Below are 21,127 nucleotides of genomic sequence, written 5' to 3' on the forward strand. Positions count from 1 at the left end.
ACGCCAAAATCCAAAAAAACTTCAGGTCCTAAGCATTTCAGATAAAAGATACTCAACCTGTAATGCAGTTTTAGGAATATTTATCCTGGATTCCTAAGACATTCTGATGCTAAATATTTTAAGAATACAGAACAGAAATGCATAATGATTAGCCTAATATAGCCAAGAGTTGTTATTCTTAACGTCATTGATTATTGGTGACTTAAAATGGTGGAAACTTTGTTATTCAAGCAATTACATTTTCTGTGATGTTGGTCTTCAGTCCTACAGATTGCACAAACAGTATAACTACTGCACAGTATGGGAGGAAGAGATACTGTCCCCTCCATGGGCAACTGATTGTGCCACAGTGCATCTCCACATTAGTATAATGCTGGCATAACTGTGCTATCATAAATTTGTGTTATGCAACCAATCAATGGGATCTGGACTTTAATCTCCACAGGATTGGTGGAGATTAAACTTTAGCAGCCTTAAATACATAAATATGAATGCCTGTGTGTGTACGTGCACACACACACAAACATGAAGGATAAACAACCTCCAGGGGTTTCTCGGAGATATCAATAAGAAACAACTTGACATCTTGAGCGATGGATTTTGAAGCAAAACATTGGCCAGCTTCATTGTTCTGAGTCCACAGAAGTTGTGAGGATGCCTTCCTTAGATATGGGCAAAATGTCAGGAGAAAACGCTTCTGGAACACGGCCCAGAAAACTCATGGCAACCCACTATCTTAGTTAGTTTTGGATACTATGCACTTTGCATTAGGAGAGAGGATGAACATTTCTGCTCTCTCTCAGACAGCAAACGTGTTCTGGGCTTGCCCTTAGCCCAAAAGCTCCAAAAGAATTAAGAAGATCACACTTGCATTGTCTTTCACTAGCAGTCAGGGCAGTTTCTATCCCCAAAGCAGGCTGAAAGTCAAACAAAAATGAATCTCTAGCTAGGCTGATCCAAGAGAGCCTGGGACTGTGTTGCGGTCAAGCAGGTTTCAGTTAGGTACAGTGCAGAAGACACAATAACATTGCACACAGGAAATAGGAAAATGAACAGAAAAAGGATCCTGTTACAACTTACTGTAACAGGCTGAGCCACTCACTCAAAAATGAAAACAAATTTGAGATTGGTTCAAAATCTCCAAGGTCAGCAGGTTGGAAGTTTCTTTGTTTCTTTAAAATAAGGAACTCATTGACACCTTTTTTACATACCTCTTTGAAGTGCAAAATCAGCATCATGGAACTGAACTCAAACTACATTGGTAACTAATGAAGATTATCAGTGGTAGTCAATTTTAAAATACCACGTCAGCTACTAGATATTAGTCACTATTGCATATGATTCACCAACTGCTATTAAATAATGGGTTATCAAGTACATTTCACCAAACAACTTCCTTCCTTGGTTATTGTTGGAAGTGCAACTAGGAATGACAGCTCACAGTAACTTGGTGACCATAATGTGAATTGTGTTCATTTTAGAATATGCTGCAGAATCTTCTGCACAGGGGGACATTTGACACAGAAACTGATGTAGAAAGTGATGCCTGAAGTTTGAATACCCACTGTGCTTTCTGTACTCCTGACTGTGCTGTCAATTGCTAAATTTCACCTCCTTTCAGCTTCTAAAAATTGCTGTATACCACCTATGAGATCAAACTTTGTTGCACATCACATAGGACATCATCCCATGGGATAAGTAAAGCATTTGGGATTGTTGGTTTTCCCTTTGCAACACTCTGTTTGGAAATTAAACAGATGATTTTCCTACCCCCACCACACCTTTTCCTTTTCTGTGCTTTCTTTTAGATTTATCTGTTTGATTTGCCATCACACAGTAGAAATTTGTTTCCTCCCATTGTCCCTCCAGGTTTTCAATTAGTTGTCTTTTTAAAAAAAACATCAACCCCGATCTTTCCCCAAGCCTCTGCATTGGGATCGTTGGAGAAATGGGCATTTTGGCTCCTCCCACACTCGTTGTCAGTGTTTTATTTACAAGGGGACAACAGGGATTAACGTCACATAGGGAAATTGTCCATTTTGTCCGTCTCTACATCAGGAATTTAAAAATAAGTAGATTGCCAAAAGGCTCTGGAATCATTGATGGCAAAATATCTCAATCCCACAGCTGAAGCTTGCTTTGTGTGAAGGACACCATGGGTTGCAGTTTCTTAAAGGTGTAGAAACACTGATATTACTGCATGGGATGAAGTCCATAGAGATGGTAAATGTATTGTAACTCTCCGATGGGTATTTGAGAATAAAGTGTTTCTGGAAAGTATTTACAAAGGAGAATTTTGAAGAAAATTTCTGGGAAGAGATTTTGATCATTTTTATATTTTTGATTTTTGACATGTTTTGAAGAGATGGACTTAGTTCATTCACAACTTTAAAATGCTATGACAATTTTAACCTTTAGTTTTCACACAGGACACATAGGCCTTCCTAGAGCCTAAGATTACATTCTATTGAAAATACACATACAAAGGTCCAGCAGTGTATGTACTTTATATTGTATGTTTTCCCATCAAATATGTAATCTTACAAACAGTTGTTTGGCAGTGTCAATGAGAGCTAAACCCAATCCCCACCCCATCTGTCTGATAAAAGGCTATTCTTAATTATCTCTGACACAGCTGGACAATCACGAGTACATTTTTTGTGTGTGTCAGGAGCGACTTGAGAAACTGCAAGTTGTTCCGAATCCTGGTGTGAGAGAATTGGCGGTCTGCAAGGACATTGCCCAGGGGACATCCAGATGTTTTGATGTTTTATCATCCTTGTGGGAGGCTTCTCTCATGTCCCCACATGGGGAGCTGGAGCTGACAGAGGGAGCTCATCTGTGTTCTCCACCAATTTGAACCTCCAACCTTTTGGTCTTCAGTCCTACCGGCACTAGGGTTGAACCCATTTTTGCCACTGAGGGCTCACTTCTTAATATACACCTTTGCCCATCACCTAGGCTTATTTGCTATGGCATAAAGGTTCATGGCATAAAGCATTGCATGCGTGGAAATCCAGCTCCTTTCTGTCTCACACAGACATTTGAGGGATGTTTTTTAAGCTGCTGGAGCCCTGTAATTTGCTTGAGTAATTGCAGCCTATGGGTTCTTGGACAATCTAATTAGTTCAAGTCAAAGTACGTTAGATTCAAGCCACTAAAACTATGCAAAGCATCAAGCAGAGTAAACACAATGTGATGCAATATACAACGTATCTACTCAGCACATGGGAAACAGAAGAGATAAATGAAATCCAGTTTCCAAGAATTTTCAATTTTGAAATGTTTGTTGCTTTTGAAGTCAGAGACCGCTTGGGCTCCAGATATGAGACCTGCAGAAAACATGTAGCAGCTGTCTGGGTGTGTGTTAAGAGAGAACTACGAGCGGAGCCAAGATTCATTCTTCTTTTCTGCTCTCTTCCCTCCTCCAACTTTTAATTCCCTTCTTCTTAAATTTATTTGCATTTCGACTGCTTGACCATTATGTCTTATCAATACATTCAGATCATAACTTTCTCATATAATGGATTTGAGGAAAGGAGACACGGGGAGAAAGTGAAGAGGGGGTGGATTCCAATATTTGTAAGTGGCTTGTTGTTTTGCTTATTGGATCATCACCCAAGGGATGGCAGCTAAAGGCATCTGCACTCCGTTTATTAAAAATATGTGTCTATATCTACAAAATATTAGCAATAAACCCAAGCTTTATCTCATGTGGAGGTTTAGAATTCACGGTAACAACAACCAGGAACAGGGAAGCCAATATGTTCAAGTATATTACACTTTTTATATTTGTGTATAGGTAAAGGTAAAGGTATTTCCCTGACATTAAGTCCAATCATGTCCGACTCTGGGGGTTGGTGCTCGTCTCCATTTCTAAGCTGAAGAGCTGGGGTTGTCCATAGACACCCTCAAGGTCATGTGGCCAGCATGACTACATGGAGTGCCGTTACCTTCCCGTCGGAGTGGTACCTATTGATCTACTCACATTTGCATGTTTTCAATCTGCTAGGCTGGCAGAAGCTGGGGTTAACAGCAGGAGCTCACTCTGCTCCCGGATTTGAACCTGCGACCTTTTGGTCATCAAGCTCAGCAGCTCAGTGCTTTAACCCACTGCACCACCTCCATATTTGTGTATATATATATATGGAATACTTTGACGCTGGAGGCATCTCCCATCATTTTGGCACCAACATTCAGTAGTTATGGAATATCATTTTTCTCTGCATTCATTCCTATTTTCCTAACTCAGCAGCTGTAAAGAACTTCCAGAGTGTTTTCATTGCTCTCCTAGCCACACAGGAGCTAATTCCCCGTCCTACCCCCCCCCCCAGACAAGAGGTTGAAATAATGTTCAAATAGGCCAGTCTTGAGGATGGGATTATTTGGGTGGGTCTTTCCCACATAATCAGCACTCTCCTCTTAGAGCAGTGCTGACCTCATGGGAAGAATAACATATTTGGCCCTCACAAACATAGATGGATCATTTCAACATTATCACCACCATATCAGAGCTGCTCAGAGATATGCAGCTTTCACACAGTAGGGAGAGCATCAATAGGGCACCCAAATCTTGGCCCCTTTTGGATGATGGAACCCTGCTGTAAAGTCACAGGAGTCTTCTGGAGACATTCATTATTCTCTTTCTTGAAAGTCTGACATGTCAACAGCATTCAGGGTGATGAATGAAATCCCTCGGGAGTCTAATGTGGTCCAGACAAGCCTGTGAATGCTGGAGACAGCCTACAGAGCTTCTTGATGTCATGCTGCTTCATGGCCCTCTAGTCTTGCTGTGAATTCAGATGGAATTATAATAGGGTTTCTCTTGAAATCTCTCAGCCCTGTAAATAATGAGAGCATGTTACTGGTTCAGGGCCTCACTGGGATTCCCATCTTAGCCCCTCGAATATCTGGGGCTTTATCATTCTCGTAATGATGAAGAAGTCACATAATTTTTATGAGGTTTTTTTGGTTTAAAAATTACAAGTGTGCATGGGTGGTGTTTCATGGAGTAAGGTGTCCTTGAAGATGAGTTCTGAACCTCTGCTTTTTGAAACTGGTGCTAGAGGCCCTACTAAGAACGGCAATTTATCCTAACATCAGAGTTCATAATTACCCAAGCATAAGTGTTCGGTATCAGAGTGCTGACTTCTGATAGCTATTCCCTCTCTAAATTAACATTAAAACATTGCCATGTTAGCTCTTTCTGGCTCAATGTTCTCTTTGTTATTGTGGGCAACTTGTTGCCACAAACAGCACAAGAGCGGTTGTTTGCCCAAAATATAGGGATGGAAGGGATAGACGAAGCATGAATAGAGTTGCACCCTGGAAGTAGAAATAGTAGAATACTAGCAATGGTAGTAGTTGTTAAGGAATCAACATTCAGTTATGTGAGCTTCCATCTGGATGCAAGTCACTGCCTCCAAACAGGCTTTTCTTCATATAACATCTTTGGGAGAGCTATGTTATAACTTCTTCTGATACACAAAACATGCTGCTTATTAATTTTTAATTTTTAACTTGGGGTTACACATTTACAGGTAGCCCTCCTGGTGGCGTAGCGGGTTAAACTGCTGAACTGCTGAACTTACTGACCAAAAAGTTGGTGGTTTGAATTTGGGGTGAGGGGTGAGCTCCCACTATTAGGCCCAGTTTCCGCCAACCAAGCAATTAAAAACATGCAAATGTGAATAGATCAATAGGTACTGCCTTGGCGGGAAGGTAACGGTGCTCCATGCAGTCATGCTGGCCACATGACCTTGGGAGTGTCTATGGACAATGTTGGTTCTTCAGCGTAAAAATGGAGATGAACACCACCCCTCAGAGTTAGACACAACTAGACTTAATATCAGGGGAAACCTTTACCTTTACACATTACACATTTACTTTAAGATGACATTTCATATTTACTTTCCTTAAAAAGAATTTAAGGAGGATGCTGAGGATGCTTGCTATAAAGACTGAGCTTTATAGCTGTCTGGACAGGGGGCCAACAGATCCCACCAACTGTCCTTCCTTTAAAATAAAGACTTCACACCACTTTGGCACCAATATAACATTTGAGGAGATGTCTCTCTAGTTAAACTTTCGCTGCCACCATACACTAAATGAACAGGAACGCTCTAGCTATTTAAAATGGTAAAAATGCTTTTTAGACCACCAAGTACTGTGTTTTAAAGGGCTTCTTTGAAGGAAAACAGATGGGGTTGATTTAAAAGGAAAAGGGACTAAATCCACAAATGTACACTGGACTCAGGCTTTTAAGTTTCAAAATAAACAAGTAAAGTTTATTTAAATATAGTGCAGAATGAAGTGAATGCAGTTTAATAAGCTTGGCTGTTACAGATAAAATGTTCTTGTTCTTGTAAGCGTAACGGTTGCATGAGAATGGTTCTTTCTTTGTTACAAATATAAAACCCAGCTATTCCTTCTCTAAATAGCTGTCCCCAGTTTGCCACAGCCTAATTCGCTGGCAAACTTCAGGCAAACTGCCTATTCTAATCACGAACTCCTAAAACTGTAATCCTGCTCTAACTCTAACATCAACAGACTGACTGACTAAAACAGCTTCTTTCTTTCCCTCCAAACAGTCCAACTCCGCCCCCCTTTAACACACCAATCCTGGCTGCTCCAAGGCTGGCTCAGGCCTAGGCCACTCCCCCTCTCTGGAATGGAGTTTTCCCTAAACTAAGATGGCTCCTGCTGCCCTCTGCCAGGCCTTCTAAGGCTGAACTAACTAGCCTGCCTCTCCTAGGCCCTGCCACCCAGGCTGGCAAGGTAAGGGATCTTCACATTCGCCATAGATGCAAGCAAAACGTCAGGAGAAATGCCTCTAGAACATAGCCCTATAGCCCAAAAACCCCCACAAGAACCTAATTTGAAGATTACTCATAAACAGCCTGAAGACTACACATTGCCTATCCTTGCATGAACTGAGAGAAGCACAATATCTCATAAACTGAAGAACAGTCCCCTGAAACTGCAGTCTGAAATCAATCAAAATGTTAATAACTTAAGTTAGGAAACTCTAGTTCTTTGCCTCAGAGGGTAGAGAGTATTTTCAGATAATATTGCATATTTCAGGGCTGGCGCAAACAACCTATTTTGACTCAATGTCCTTCAGCATTGGCCTTTGGTGCTCCTGTCAGACTGAAATTATAAAGCTGACTTTCCCCATGGCCCTCTCTCAGTTTTAAGTCTACAATAATAAGTTGATTCCAGAAACTGATAATGACTGAATCGATCACTGTTATCTTTCTGTATCTTCAAGTCCTGTTGAACTTAGGGTGACCCAAGATGAACCAATGATCAGTTTTTCTTGGCAGGATTTTCTCAGGGGGAAGTTTGATTTTGCCTTCCTCTGAGGTTGAGAGAGTGTGACTGGCCAGAGGTCACCCAATGGATTCCCATGGCATGGACTTCAAACCTGGTCCTACACAAGACCACATTTAGTCTTTGAATGGATGGATGTCACCCTAAATCTCCACTTGAGCAGGAGACAAGGCAGCTGCAGATCCTTTTATCTACCTCTCTTCTAGAACTGTAGAAGTTACTTTAAAAAAATAATTGGGGCCTGTTACTTATTATACTGTTGGAAAAGTAGCCCATTATGTATTCCAGTCTTTCAGAAGTAACACACTGTGCTGCTTGTTATTTTTTCTAGTTATTTTTTTGAGGTGAGGGATACTTTGAATAAACAACAGCACCTAAAAAAATGTGTCATATTTCTCTAGTCACATTTGAGATTAATTCAAAAACAGTACCCATTACTTTAATATATATGTTTATTTTACTATGGATGCTCATGTGCCTATATATATGTGTACAGGGCTGTTTGGAAGGGCCCAAGGATAACCATTTGTTGCACAAGGAGGAGAGTTTACTGTAGGAATGTAGGTTACCCTCTTCTTGACTCCAACCATGGGCTCTTAATGAGAGGAGGGGCTTTTTGTGTCACTTAAAGGCGAGCTTTCCAAAGTTTAGTTTTGTTTATCTTTCCCATTTTTGATGTGACTTGGAGCCCTTCCACACAGCCCTCTATTCCAGAATATCAAGGCAGAAAATCCTACAATATCTACTTTGAACTGGGTTATCTGAGTCCGCACTCAGATAATGCGGAATTTTCTGCCTTGATATTCTGGGATAGAGGGCTGTATGGAAGGGCCCTTGGACATAGGTAATTTACTTCTGCTTCAGTCTCTTAATAAAAGATGCTTAGTGAACTACCTAACACAAAAGTTTCTGATATGATTGGTGCAGGATATTGCTGGCCAACCTACTGAGGTTATGCTCATTTAAGCTTCTGGTATGTTTTAAATCCGTGCATTATATGTTTATTTCTATTGCCCTTTTCCTGGCACTTAGTCTGTATGTGTAGGTCACTTCCTTTTTTCATTTGTCCACCAAGCCAGTATGTCTCTGATTGTACTGTTATTTGAGAGTGAGTTATCAGTTTCTGTACTGAAAAATGGGAGGTGGGAATGAAAGTTGGGAATCGGATGATTCTGACAAGATTGTTTTCTTCAGACTCCAACAGATCTTTAAAGACCACAGGTCAGGAGGAATACTTTTAAAACTTCCATTAGTGGAAGTTGTAAATATCATGTTTACAAACACTGAGTGCCAGCCCATAAAGTCATATGGATGGTTTCAATAGACAAAGGTTAGTGTAAGTGAAACAGTTCTTATCCCACTCACAAGTAAGATGCTGGAAGGACATTCTGCTAAACACTTCTCCAGTTGTTGCTAGTATTGCTACAATGTTAAAAAATCTAGGAAAAAACACTTGGTTCCCTATTTCTTCCTCCATCTAAATCAGTGGTTCCCAGTCTTCTTCTTTTTTTTTTTTTACCAGGGACCACTCTCCAACATTAGTACCAAAAACGTTACGAATCAGTTTTGGTCAACTTTAGATTTGATTTGGGGTGCCAGTTCAGAAAATTGCATTGGATAGACCACATCAGCACTAGTTTCTGATACAGAACATATGCCATGGTCAGCGACAGGGAAGGAGTGGCAGGCAGCATGAAAGGAGTAGAAATAAAATAAAATAAAATAAATAAGGAGGAAGGAGACTCGTGGACCAGATTTTCATCCTTGTGGCCCACTTGTTGTCTATGGCCCACAGGTTAAGAACCACTGCTCTAAATACATTTGTATGAATGTTAAAAATGGATTTTGGGTAAATTCCAGATTGGCATGACTAAAGAGTGGAAGCTGTGTGGAAGCTTATTTGATTACCATATCAATTCAGATTAACCTTCTCCTAAATTCATGGAAGTGCAGACTCATATAATCCAGTTCAAAGCAGAAAACATGGGATCATATCCTGGGATATTGGACCTGTCTGGAAGGGCCCTAGAGAGGTATTCTCTTAGGTAAAAAATAGCACATTTTAAATTTGTGGTTTCCCCAGTTTTACAGAGGTTCTGAACTCCTAACTCCAGAGAATGTGGAAGGCTGTCTGTATATTACAAGTACAGTGGGGTTAATGACCCACATTAAAGTATGCTGAAGTATCTTATGTATTCACATAACTGTCATTTAGACAGACATATGTTTCACCTAATCCGGGGAGAGTGGGGACATGAGAGAAGCCTTCCACAAAGATGGTAAAACATCAAAACATCCGGGCGTCCCCTGAGCAATGTCCTTGCAGACGGCCAATTCTCTCACACCAGGAGCAACTTGCAGTTTCTCAAGTTGCTCCTGACACAAACAAACAAACAAACATAATTTTTGTTAAAGGAATGTCATTCACAGGAAATCCTCAAAGAGAGAATAAAAAGGGCTGTCCCTTCCTTGAGTAAAACATTTCCCTTTCATAGTTAGCAACAATTACTCTGTTGAAGAGTAATGGCCACATAGTTTATCCATGAAGCAATTCTTCTGGCCATCTAAAACAGACATTTTCTAATAGCTCCGAAGAAGCCAAATGATGGCATACCATCATGACACATTTTCTCCCTGACTCCTGTTTTACATCCTTGCCTGGGTAAGCACTCGGTTGCCTACTATTTGCTGATTCATTGCTGAGCCTGGGTTGCCTCTGGGAGAATCTCCAGCTCCTTGGCAAACCCCTTTCCTTTCTGCATCCATCTGTCTGACTAATCCTTTGTTCTAGCTCAGGATGAATCAAGACTAGAAAGGGAATCCCAGCATATTCTTCTAATATCCCTGAGCTCTGTCTGAAAATAGGCCAGATCTGACGCTCTTCCCCACCTAGAATCTAGACTAATAACTGAGGTGAATCACAGGCTTCAAAAATTATGCAAGTGAATCAGCAACAGAAAAGAGCAAAAATATCTCTGGGCTTGCAGAGCGATGAAGCTCGATGACTCAGTGGGAAGGAGTTGCCTTGTTATCCCTGAATTATAGCCTGGAAGCATTGCAATTTTTTTCACTAGGATTTAAGAACTATTTAAGAATCAGTTACATATAAATTAAATGTAGGTATTTCACAGACAACACTTGGGATTGCTCCTGGTGGTCATCACAGGCTGTGGGATTCTGCAGAGTCCCAGAGACACAGTTACATCAAAACAATCATAGCACTATGGTTTCAGTTTAACTGGCCTGGTTCCTTCCCATGAAATCTTGGGATAGTTGGTTTAGGGTGGGAAATTCAAATTCTCAACTAGGGAGCTTCTCTGCTATCTCTAACCAAACTACAAATCATAGGCAGCATCCTTGGCAGCTAAAATAGGATGTGTGCATATGTACTTTCAAGTTGCCTGCCAACTTATGGTGATGGCATCACACATTTCACAGGTATTTCTTAGGCAAGGGATGCTCAGAGGTAGTTTTATCAATGTGTTGTTGAAGGCTTCCATAGCCAGAATCACTGGCTTGCTGTGAGTTTTTCAGGCTGCATTGCCATGTTCCAGTAGCATTCTCTTCTGACATTTTGCCTGCATCTGTGGCTGGAATTTTCACACAACTTCTGAAGATGCCAGCTGCAGATGCAGGCGAAATGTCAGGAGAGAATGTGACTGAAACATGGCCATACAGCCCCCCAAAAACCCTCACAGCAACCCAGATTTCTCAATTCTTTCTCTGTAATGTATAGTATCTTAATGCATATGTTCTTATTATGTGTGTTTTTGGCATCAAACTGTTGCCTATATATATATAAGATGCCTTGAGTCCCCTATGGGGTTGAGAAAGGCGGGGTATAAATATAGTAAATATAGTAAATAAATAAATAATCTATAGCAGCTGGGGTTCCTTGGCTGTCTCCTATCCAAGTACTAACTTTAATACCGATTTCGTGTTGACATTTTTTTTTAGAAGTAAGTATATAGCAAAATTGTCAGATAAGGTTTGGTACTATAATGACAAATAGAAGTATAGTTTTAGATTGGTTTTGTAGAGGTAGTAGCCACAAAGAAGCATGTGTGCAGAGACTATTTACTTTGACTTCCAAACAACTAGAGTCACAAAGGCATCATTGCTTTTATACTCATTTTTGGCAGATTTGCAACTATTGCCAGTATGTGCAATGGTTACTTGTAATTAATACAAAGAAAAGAATGTGAAACTCATAGCTGAAGGGAATGGGAAAACAGTGGATTCCAGTTAATTGAAAGCAATATGTGCAGAAGAATGACAAACTGGAAAAGGTATGCTTGCTCAAAACCACAGTGTGAGCTTTGGTTACTATTTTAGGAATTATTACTGAGATTTTTTAAATTGGAATAATAAAAGAAAGAATTTCAGGAGAAAAACAGAACGTGTACTATGGACTGAAATGAGGAACAGAAAGAGAATAGAACCAAATATAAGTAAGACTGTTGTAAAATGGGAAAGTTGTTCCAGTTCACAGTGGGGAAAGGCATGTTGGATTATATTGCCTTCCTACCTCACATTGTGTTCTATAGGAGAGGAAATAAAGGAAGAAACAGACTGAAAAATAATGGGGACATACTAGACCAATGTCCTGATTGATGAGCATCCCTCTCCAAGAGAAGAACTAAAGGCCATCAGGAACACCATTCAAATAAATATTATTTTTCCTAATTATGGGAAAGGAAAGTCAATCGCATTGCCTTAACTACACACAGTGAATACACAGACATATCACATACATTTACTAAGATAGTAAACAGCAAAGATAAAAGTATAATAATAAAAGACAGATTTTCACTGCATGAAAAATGTGAGGGTAAACTGAATACATTTGAGAAGGTAAAAGTTTTTTTTCAGTCCTAGACAATCAAAACCTCAAGCCTCTTTTTTCATATTCTTACAATGAAATATTCTGCCAGTTATAAAACAAAGGAAACAGGATTGATAATCCCTCCCCTAAAGTACATTGACTGGGCAGCCCATAGTACACTGTACCCTAGGTTTAGAAGGTGAACCTATAAATAATTCAGCCCCACTCCCTTCCCTCTTTATTGCACCCACTGTTTCCACAGACAAAAGTGTCTTTCCTTCTGAAGCACAAAACATGAACAAGACTTTGGATGAGATCCATTTCACTGCTCTCAGTGAAGGGGAATCAGCAGTATAGGGAAGTGCCAAAAACAAACAAACCCGTAATCCAAAGGAGACGACTTAAGTTTGAGATCTGGCTCAAACCCTTGCACTTCCTTATTAACTGAACTACTTTCCCTTCCACGCCCACCATTAGAAGGACTAGAGTTAATATTTGCTAATCTCCTCATGTGGACTGCGAAATATAGAAAGACAACAAGCACGGTAAAGTGGTTTGAGCACTGGACTCTGACTCTGAAGACCAGGATTTAAATTCTGCTATTAGTGAAAAAGCTTTGAAAAACTTCTCAATTGTTTAGAAAACTCTATGCATGTATTCCTTAAGCACAATACCTTCTATCATCTTCAACATAGGCAAATTAGTATAATCATTGCTCAACTACAAAGCATTTCCCAGTATTTTCTTGGAAAGAAGGATAACATTTCTTTCTTCTTGGTGTGACAGCAGAAATCTTGCTGCCAGGTTACAGAATTAGTACTGAAGGTGGAGTGAGAAAAGGAAAAAGAAGGAAAGCCTTGAGGGTAACCCCCAACCAGCCCACCCCTGCCCTGTTTCCCTGGTCTGCTCACATGGTGGAGTTTGGATACTGCACCCAGCCCACCTCCTTGTACGCAGCCGTCACGTGAGTGCAGATGAGACTCTTCATTTTCGCCCAGGCTCTCTGGACCTCTGGAGGGCTGAACTCATTGGTATATTCTTCTGTAAGCACTTCAAGCAGAACGCCAATGAGAATCTGGAAGAAGCAGGAGCAGCCATGAGTTAGGACTGGTTTCCCAGCCTCGCTAACACTGAAACAACATATGTACTATCAGTCTATTTTTACCTGAATCCCCAGTTGAGAATTATTGATAAGAATTCCATCTTCTGTTCAAGATGCAGATTAACAGGGTGGTTCACAAATTAAATATGACAATGATATCAACAACAACTAAATAAGTGGAGTAGAAGCAGCAGCACCCTTGGATGACCAAGCTTTGAAGTAAAAGCCCTGGCGATGTTAATACAATACTATTATTTGTCTGTGGCACAACACCCTTAGAAAACATTCTGATAATGTAGTAGTGTATCTGATATAGCATACTACTGATAGCTGTTGTATATGCCATTACTGTTATTGGTTCAACATTTTATCTAATAATTCGTGATTTTGTTCCTTCATCATTGAGCTTGTTTGAGAAGCCTCAGGAAAGAGGCTTTCTTGCCACCTGGTCCTGGAAAGAGGTTAATGTAGGTGACCAATTGGACTTCCTAAGGAGAACTGCATAAGTATCAAGTTCTACAACCTTTTTCCTGATCACATATCATCTCAGCTAGTGAACAGTTACCAGATGACAGGTTGTAAGGAAGCATACATCACATGGGAAATGGCAAAGTTGAAATTACTTTTTGTGGTCTTGGACCCACAATTCAAGTAAGATCAAATGGGATGATAGAAAGGAATTAAACCATGGCTATACTATTCTATTTACATACCTGCAGACCTCCACATTCATTGGGGTTAGGGGCACTTGAAAAACTACAAATCAAAAATATATTTTTTTGATCTGCAGGAACACCTCTTCAGAAATCTTTAGGTCCTCCAGCACAACCCTAAAATCAACTTTTGGCAGAGGTTGACCACAAGATCATGCTGGAGGACCTACAAATGCCTGGAGAAGTGTTCTCCCAAAGAATACCTAAGTCCTCCAGCATAAAGATGACCATAGAGGGAACCTATTAATCAAATCCATAAATAGTAACATCCGCAAAAGTGAAAGCCTCAGATGTGCAGGGCCAACTGTAGTCAAAAGTAGGGAAAGGTATGTTGGCAGTTCAGCACCCCTTTGTCCTTTCACTCAAATGCTTGTATCTATTCTCTTACGTAATTGGCATACAGAAAAATAAATAAAAATAAAACAGTTCTCATACCCAAAGCATAATGCATGAATTTATCCAGACCAACTGGGAAATGTAGATATAAAAATTAGTGTACATTACTCTGTGTGAGCTCTACAGTGAAACGGCTTCTGAGTGTTAGCAGGAAGAAATATTAGAAAACTGAAAGCTGATGGTCACTCTACAAAAGTATGTATTGATTTCTTAATTAGACTCAGTAGGCTGAGATTTCACATCTCCTGGAGCCTTCAATGACTAGATTAAAAATGGAATAATGATTCCAAGAATCCATAATAGAGTGTTTCCATGAATTGAATATTTTAACTCTACCTGCAGTGTTGTCTCTAAACATTAGATTCAATATTTATTTCTCTTCTATACATGTCTTTTGTGTGTGTGATAGTGATGTATATATAATTTTGCTACATCCTTTATGGCCTCCCTCATACCGAGATAAATAGATAAATAGATAGATAGATGCTGATTCCAAATACATTTTTGTAATTCAAACATTGGTATAAACATGTTTACTAGAATTCGAAATAAGCTACAATGAAGGTGCATCCACACTGTAGAATCAATGCAGTTTGACATTATTTTAACTGCAATGGCTTTAACTCCAATTAACTAGCATTCTAAACCAACCAAAGGAATCCAGTGGCATTTTTGAGATTGAGAAAAGGATGTTCCCAGCATAAACTAGATTTTCTTTCTACCCAGTTAGTTTCAAAAGTGCTATTGGTTTTCTTTATCTCTTTTTCTGCTAAAAGAGCCTAATATAACTTATCTTTTTGGATTCTAAATTGACTATAATTGAGAAAGAATAGCTGATTTGGGACAACCGAGAGGTCAGTCACAATTAACCAACTCATTTATTTTCTTTGTGATCATTTGAATGGAAAACGCTTTTTATCGGCTTTACTGGACACCCCCATCCACATTTGGTTTTCCTTTATACATGAATTTTACCTGAAAATAGACGGGTTCAACTTTGTGCTTGACAGCGTGTGCCTTGCCCACCAATGCTAGAACAGAGGCAACCTTTTCTGAATCATAGATATTCTCCACCACACTGTTAATAGCCCCCATCACCCGCCTGCCGTGTTTACGCAGCTGCAGACTCCTTTCCATCTCTAGTGGGTCCTCCATGTGCTTGAATTGGCTGAAGTATTGCTTGGCAGATGGGAAGTTGACAAAAAACCTGTGTGGAGCAATTAAAGAGAAAGAGAGAAGAAGGAGGAAAGCCATATCAGTTTGAGAAAAGCACACTAACATTCTAGGTTGAGGTGGGGGAATTGGTCTCAAAAGAGAGGTTGAGGCGAATGGGGTCAAGTGCTATGCTACCCCTGTCTGCAAGAGGGGGTGTAAGGCAACTCTGTGGCCCTCTATTTAAACCTTTCATGGTAAGCAATCAGGCAACTGTCAAAGTCAACAGGTTTATTTTTGAGGCACTCAAAAGACTCAATGGAGACGTCTGTACATGGAGGAGCAATTAAATATGGAGCACCCACCTTGCCTGCTATGTTATGCTCTATTCAACCACCTCTTTCATCTGCATCCCTAGTGTAGGATGAGCTCACAATCCATACTTATCACTCTTTTCTTGCAGCATCGAGAAATGACTTGAGTATGTGTATCAGTTATTATGGATCAAATAATACAGGCAGAGGATTTTATGCCGCTCAATCACACCTTGGGCACTTGTTCTCAAGAAGGACAATTCATACATTCAATGAAGTTGTGAGTTTCTGCATGCCAGAATATGGAGCAATGTTTATAAGTGAGGGCTTAATTTCAGGTAATGGCCAGAGGAAAAGGAGAAGGCTCCTACTTTTTATAGAATTATTCATTTGTTGTTTGGAGAGTGTTATGTAGTGGGTAGGAACCAGGTAAATCAGGTCTGAATCTCTTCTACAGCTTTGGTCCAGACTATCTGTAAGACTGTATCTTGTTATATGAACCAGTCAGAAGCATGACATCTACTAGGTAAGGCTTTCTCCCAGTCCCACTACCATTACAGTTGTACTTGGTGAAGCCGAGAGAGAAAGCCTTCTCAGTAGTTACTCCCATTCTGGAATGTGCTTCTTCTGGAGAACTCCCTGCTTTCCTTACACCAATATTCAAAGTTGTTCCCAATCAACAATCTCTAAACAAGATAGCTTTTTATGGGGTTATTTTACTTTTTTAAAACTTGTGGGTGTTTTAAAATGTTTCTATACTGTTTTATCTGCTTTCATTTTTTTTATTATTGTGAACATTTTAAATTGTTTTGGAAGCCACCCTGGATACTGCTCTGGGAGAAAGGCAGCATATTCTATAAATATAATAATCAATAAAATCTCAGCTATAAGCTCACCAGGGCAAGTATGGATGTGCCATTTTCAATCAGACTAACACATCTCAACACCGGAGCCCCCGGTAGTGCAATGGGTTAAACCCTTGTGCTAGCAGGACTGCTGACCAATAGGTCAGCAATTCGAATCCGGGGAGGGCGGGTTGAGCTCCCTCTCAGCTCCAGCTCCCCATGTGGGGATATGAGAGAAGCCTCCCACAAGGATGGCAAAACATTCAACATCCGGGCATGTCCTGGGCAAAATCCTTGCAGACAGCCAATTCTCTCACACCAGAAATGACTTGCAGTTTCTCAAGTTGATCAAAGTTTTTGTGGAAATAAAAGCTATTTGGAGGGGGAGAATGTCCATCACCACTGATCCAGTGGCTGAGGAGGTGGAAGATAGTCCTGTACAACCAGGTTGCTCATTTTTATGGAAGCTACTTGATTACTTGCTCACTTCCTTACATGATATCTTCAGAGGAGGTTGAGGTGGTGATGTGCATGGTTATTTCCCTGATGCCAGCCTCACAACAACCCTGCAAGGTAAGACTGAGAGATAGTGGGTACCCAAGGCATTCCTAGATGGCACTTAGTACTACTAATGAAGAATAGTTGTGCAGCTCTTCTTCATTTCCTCTCTTAACATTTTGTGCATGCTTATTTGATTAGAGAAAATGAGAAGCAGAGAAATTGGAAAACACGGGAAGATTATAAATAGGAGAGGAGGTTGTCTGGACCCCCCTGTAAAATTCAGGGCCAGAAGGAGAGTGCATACACAGTAAAAGTCTTGTCTGCAGGAACCTCCAGGGACCCCTTGTCATGGCTGAGCACTTGGAAAAGATAATACATCAGTAAGTTAGAATTCCTGCAGTGTTCTTTTAGCAATACTCCTGAGCCCTTCTCTCTGCTCCAAATGTCAGAAACCCTTGAACAGCTGCAGGCAGTTCCTTTGCCTCTGTGCCAGAGCTAGAGAGCAAGGGATATATTAGCCATGGTTTTAAGGGTCATCCCCTGGTGCCTGCATTGTTTGCATTTCCAACAAACCCTTTGCTAGATCCACCTGCTGCTTCTCCAGTTTCATCTCGGTGCAAACAGAAAGAAGTAGACACATGGGCCTCAGTACTGATGTCACCTTGGCTCTTCGAGCTCCTAACTTTCTCTTCCAGCGCCCTGCATGAATGTGTATGCAACAGAGCCATGCACACTTAGACATACACACACACAGTGAGTGAGGAGCAGACTCCTTCATTTCCCACTTTGTTATGCTCTTCCCACTTGGCTGAATCTCACACAGGAGGCTGCCAGGAAAGCCGTGTGAAGCCGCGAATGGAACAACCGTAGCTCCTGCTGCCTTCCCTAGACATCTGGGATTCATCAGCCAGCCGAAAATAGGTTTTGATGTGTGAAGAGTGTGTGGCAGCAAAAGGAAGAAATAAGATGAGAGATTGAGGGCTGGGGTGGCCATTAAATTGTTTGTAAGATGAAACAGAACAAAAAGTATGTACGGGGAGAGCTGCATTGCTTTCTTTTTTTCTTCCTGTTTTCTTTAGCTTTCTTCCAAATTAAGTCCAACTGCCAGTCTCTCCAGTTTGCTTTTGACATGTGCATGGGGATTTGTTTGGTTTTTAATGCTTTCCGACATCTAGATGCCTATCTGTTAAGTGGCCAGGCCAAGCCTGTCCTGTATTTTATTCCGTAAGCAAGCTCAGAAGCCTAATTTCAGGTCGTCTGTATGTAAGACAGCCCAGATACAGAGTCTCCACAACAGGCCCCTTTTCAGGAAGACAGGTAGCCAAACAATCTCTGGACAGACTTTTTTTTGTAAAAAGCAGAAAAGATGGGGGTGCAAACATTTTCAATTATAGTGGACAGAAAACAATGAGCCATTTCAGCAGATGCCTTTCTCCATGGATAGGCTACATTGGGATTGCCAAACTACCCCCCAAAGGTACATATATTCCTGATAGTTTTCCTCGGGCTCTTTCACAAAGTACAAAGTGGCTGTGCTGGATTCCAAGCTTCCACCTCCTGCTCTTGATTCAAAGCAGCTGCAGTCAATATGCCTACTTCCTTCAGGCCTTAGTTAGAAGGAAAGCAGGGAAAAGGATGCTATGTGTGTTTGTGTGTATAGCACCGAAGGTAAGATCCAAAGTAACAAATTCTGTTCATATTTTGTTTGAAAACTTCACTTCACTTCACTTTATTTCTTAATTAGTCGTTCTCCACCAAGGTGCTCTGAGCGACTTACAATTTAAAATAGCATTTACACAATATAAAAACATTCAACATAAAAACGTACAACAGTGACTATTTGGCAAATTAGATCTGATCACTTTACTTAAATGAACAACCAAACAGCCAAGTCTTGAGCGCCTTTACAAAAGGTCGCAACTCCGACATTGATGTAATATATGGAGGTAATGAGTTCCACAGAATTGGAGCATAGGTCAAAAAAGCTATATGCCTTGTAGCTTCCAGGTGTACCTCCCAAGGGCCTGGTATGTACAGGAGATTTTCCTGGATGGATCGAGGTGATCACTGATGGAGAAAAGGAATAAGGCGGTCCCTAAGATATAAAGGTCCTTGGCCATTTTGAGCTCTAAATGTCAAGATCAGTATCTTGTAAGCGATCCGATGTTCTATTGGTAGCCAATGCAGTTGTTGTAGAATCGGTGTAATATGGGATCTTATAGATCAGAGGTCCTCAAACTAAGGCCCGGGGGCCAGATGCGGCCCTCCAAGGTCATTTACCCGGCCCTCGCTCTGGATCAACCTAAGTATGAAACTACTTGAAAGCACACAATAACAACAACAATCCTATCTCATCAGCTAAAAGCAGGCCCACACTTTCCATTGAAATACTAATAGGTTTATATTTGTTAAAATTGTTCTTAATTTTAATTATTGTATTGTTTTTAAATGTTTTTTGCACTACAAATAAGATATTTGCAGTGTGCCTAGGAATTCATTCATGTTTTTTAAATTATAATCCGGCCCGCTAACAGTTTGAGGGAATGTGACCCGGCCCTCTGTTTAAAAAGTTTGTGGACCCCTGTTATAGATGATCCCGCTAGCAAACTCTAGAAAGATCTGAATTTGGTATATGTTTTAATTGGAAACTCTAGAACAGGGGTCCGCAAACTTTTTAAACAGAGGGCCGGGTCACAGTCCCTCAAACTGCTGGAGGGCCAGATTATAATTTGAAAAAAAATATGAATTCCTATGCACGCTGCACATATCTTATTTGTAGTGTAAATAAACACTTTAAAACAATACAATAATTAAAATGAGGAACAATGTTAACAAATATAAACTTAGTTTGAGGACCCCTGCTCTAGAAGAATAAGAGTTTAGAGCCTTGTTTTGGTGACAAATACACATCTGCAATTCCTGTTGCTAAATATCAAATGGTGCTTTGCCGTTTTAAATATCAGTATTGCCAAGATTCAAATGCCAGGAAGCAAAGTACACAACAGTTGAAAGGGCCCAGATTCACCATCTTGTTCCTCCAGGTACAAATGGGAAAACTTCATATCTAAAACTCAGTTAATGTATATGCTTTTAAATTAGATCAGCGTGGTTTAATGGGTGGATTCACTGGAAGAGCAAATTCCTGGGTCAAGCTGAGATGGGATAGATCAGTGTTTTTCAACCTGGGGGCCACGAGAGAGTGTCAGAGGAGTGGTCACAGACCATCAGAAAACGCAGTATTATGGGTGTTCTGTGTGGGAAGTTTGGCCCAATTCTATCGTTGGTGGAGTTCAGAATGCTCTTTGATTGTAGATGAACAATAAATCCTAGCAACTACAACTCTCAAATGTCAAGTCTATTTTTCCCAAACTCCACCAGTGTTCACATTTGGGTATATTGGGTATTCATGCCAATTTTGGTTCAGATCAATAATTGTTTGAGTCTCCAGTGCTCTCTGGATGCAGGTGAACTACAATTCCAAAACTAAAGATCAATGCCCACCAAACCCTGCCAGTATTTTCTCTTCTTTATGGGAGTTCTGTGTGCCAAGTTTGCTTCAATTCCATTGTTGGTGGAGTTCAGAATACACTTTGATAGAAGGTTAACTATAAACCCCAGAAACTACAACTCCCAAATGACACAATCAATCCCCCACCCAATGCCACCAGTATTCAAATTTGGGTAGTTGTGCCAAATTTGGTCCAGTTATTGAAAATACATTCTGCATATCAGATATTTACATCACAATTTATAACAGCAGCAAAATTACAGTTAGAAGTAGCAATGAAAATAATTTTATGGTTGAGGGTCACCACAACATGAGGAACTGTATTCATGGGTTGCGGCATTAGGAAGGTTGAGAACCACTGGGATAGATGCATTGGGTAGTTGTGGTATTGGTTACTGTAGTTCCTGTAATATTTACAGATATCTAAATGTCATTTCTG

The 21,127-nt window shown here is 40.4% G+C and overlaps 1 protein-coding gene across 2 annotated transcripts in view; it reads right to left on the reverse strand.

The window, feature by feature from the left end:
• Positions 1-21,127, reverse strand: part of CYGB (cytoglobin) — a 64,034-nt gene that overhangs the window by 16,239 nt on the left and 26,668 nt on the right. The window contains exons 2-3 of one of the 2 annotated variants that reach the window (XM_060764604.2): positions 15,344-15,575; positions 13,069-13,232 (exon numbers count right to left, since the gene is read on the reverse strand). In XM_060764604.2, the coding sequence (XP_060620587.1) occupies positions 13,069-13,232; positions 15,344-15,575 (396 nt within the window). The remainder of the gene's footprint in view (positions 1-13,068; positions 13,233-15,343; positions 15,576-21,127) is intronic. The other variant, XM_060764603.2, reaches the window with a different exon arrangement.

Source organism: Anolis sagrei, chromosome 2 (genome assembly GCF_037176765.1).
Source record: "Anolis sagrei isolate rAnoSag1 chromosome 2, rAnoSag1.mat, whole genome shotgun sequence".
Lineage (NCBI taxonomy): Eukaryota > Metazoa > Chordata > Lepidosauria > Squamata > Dactyloidae > Anolis > Anolis sagrei.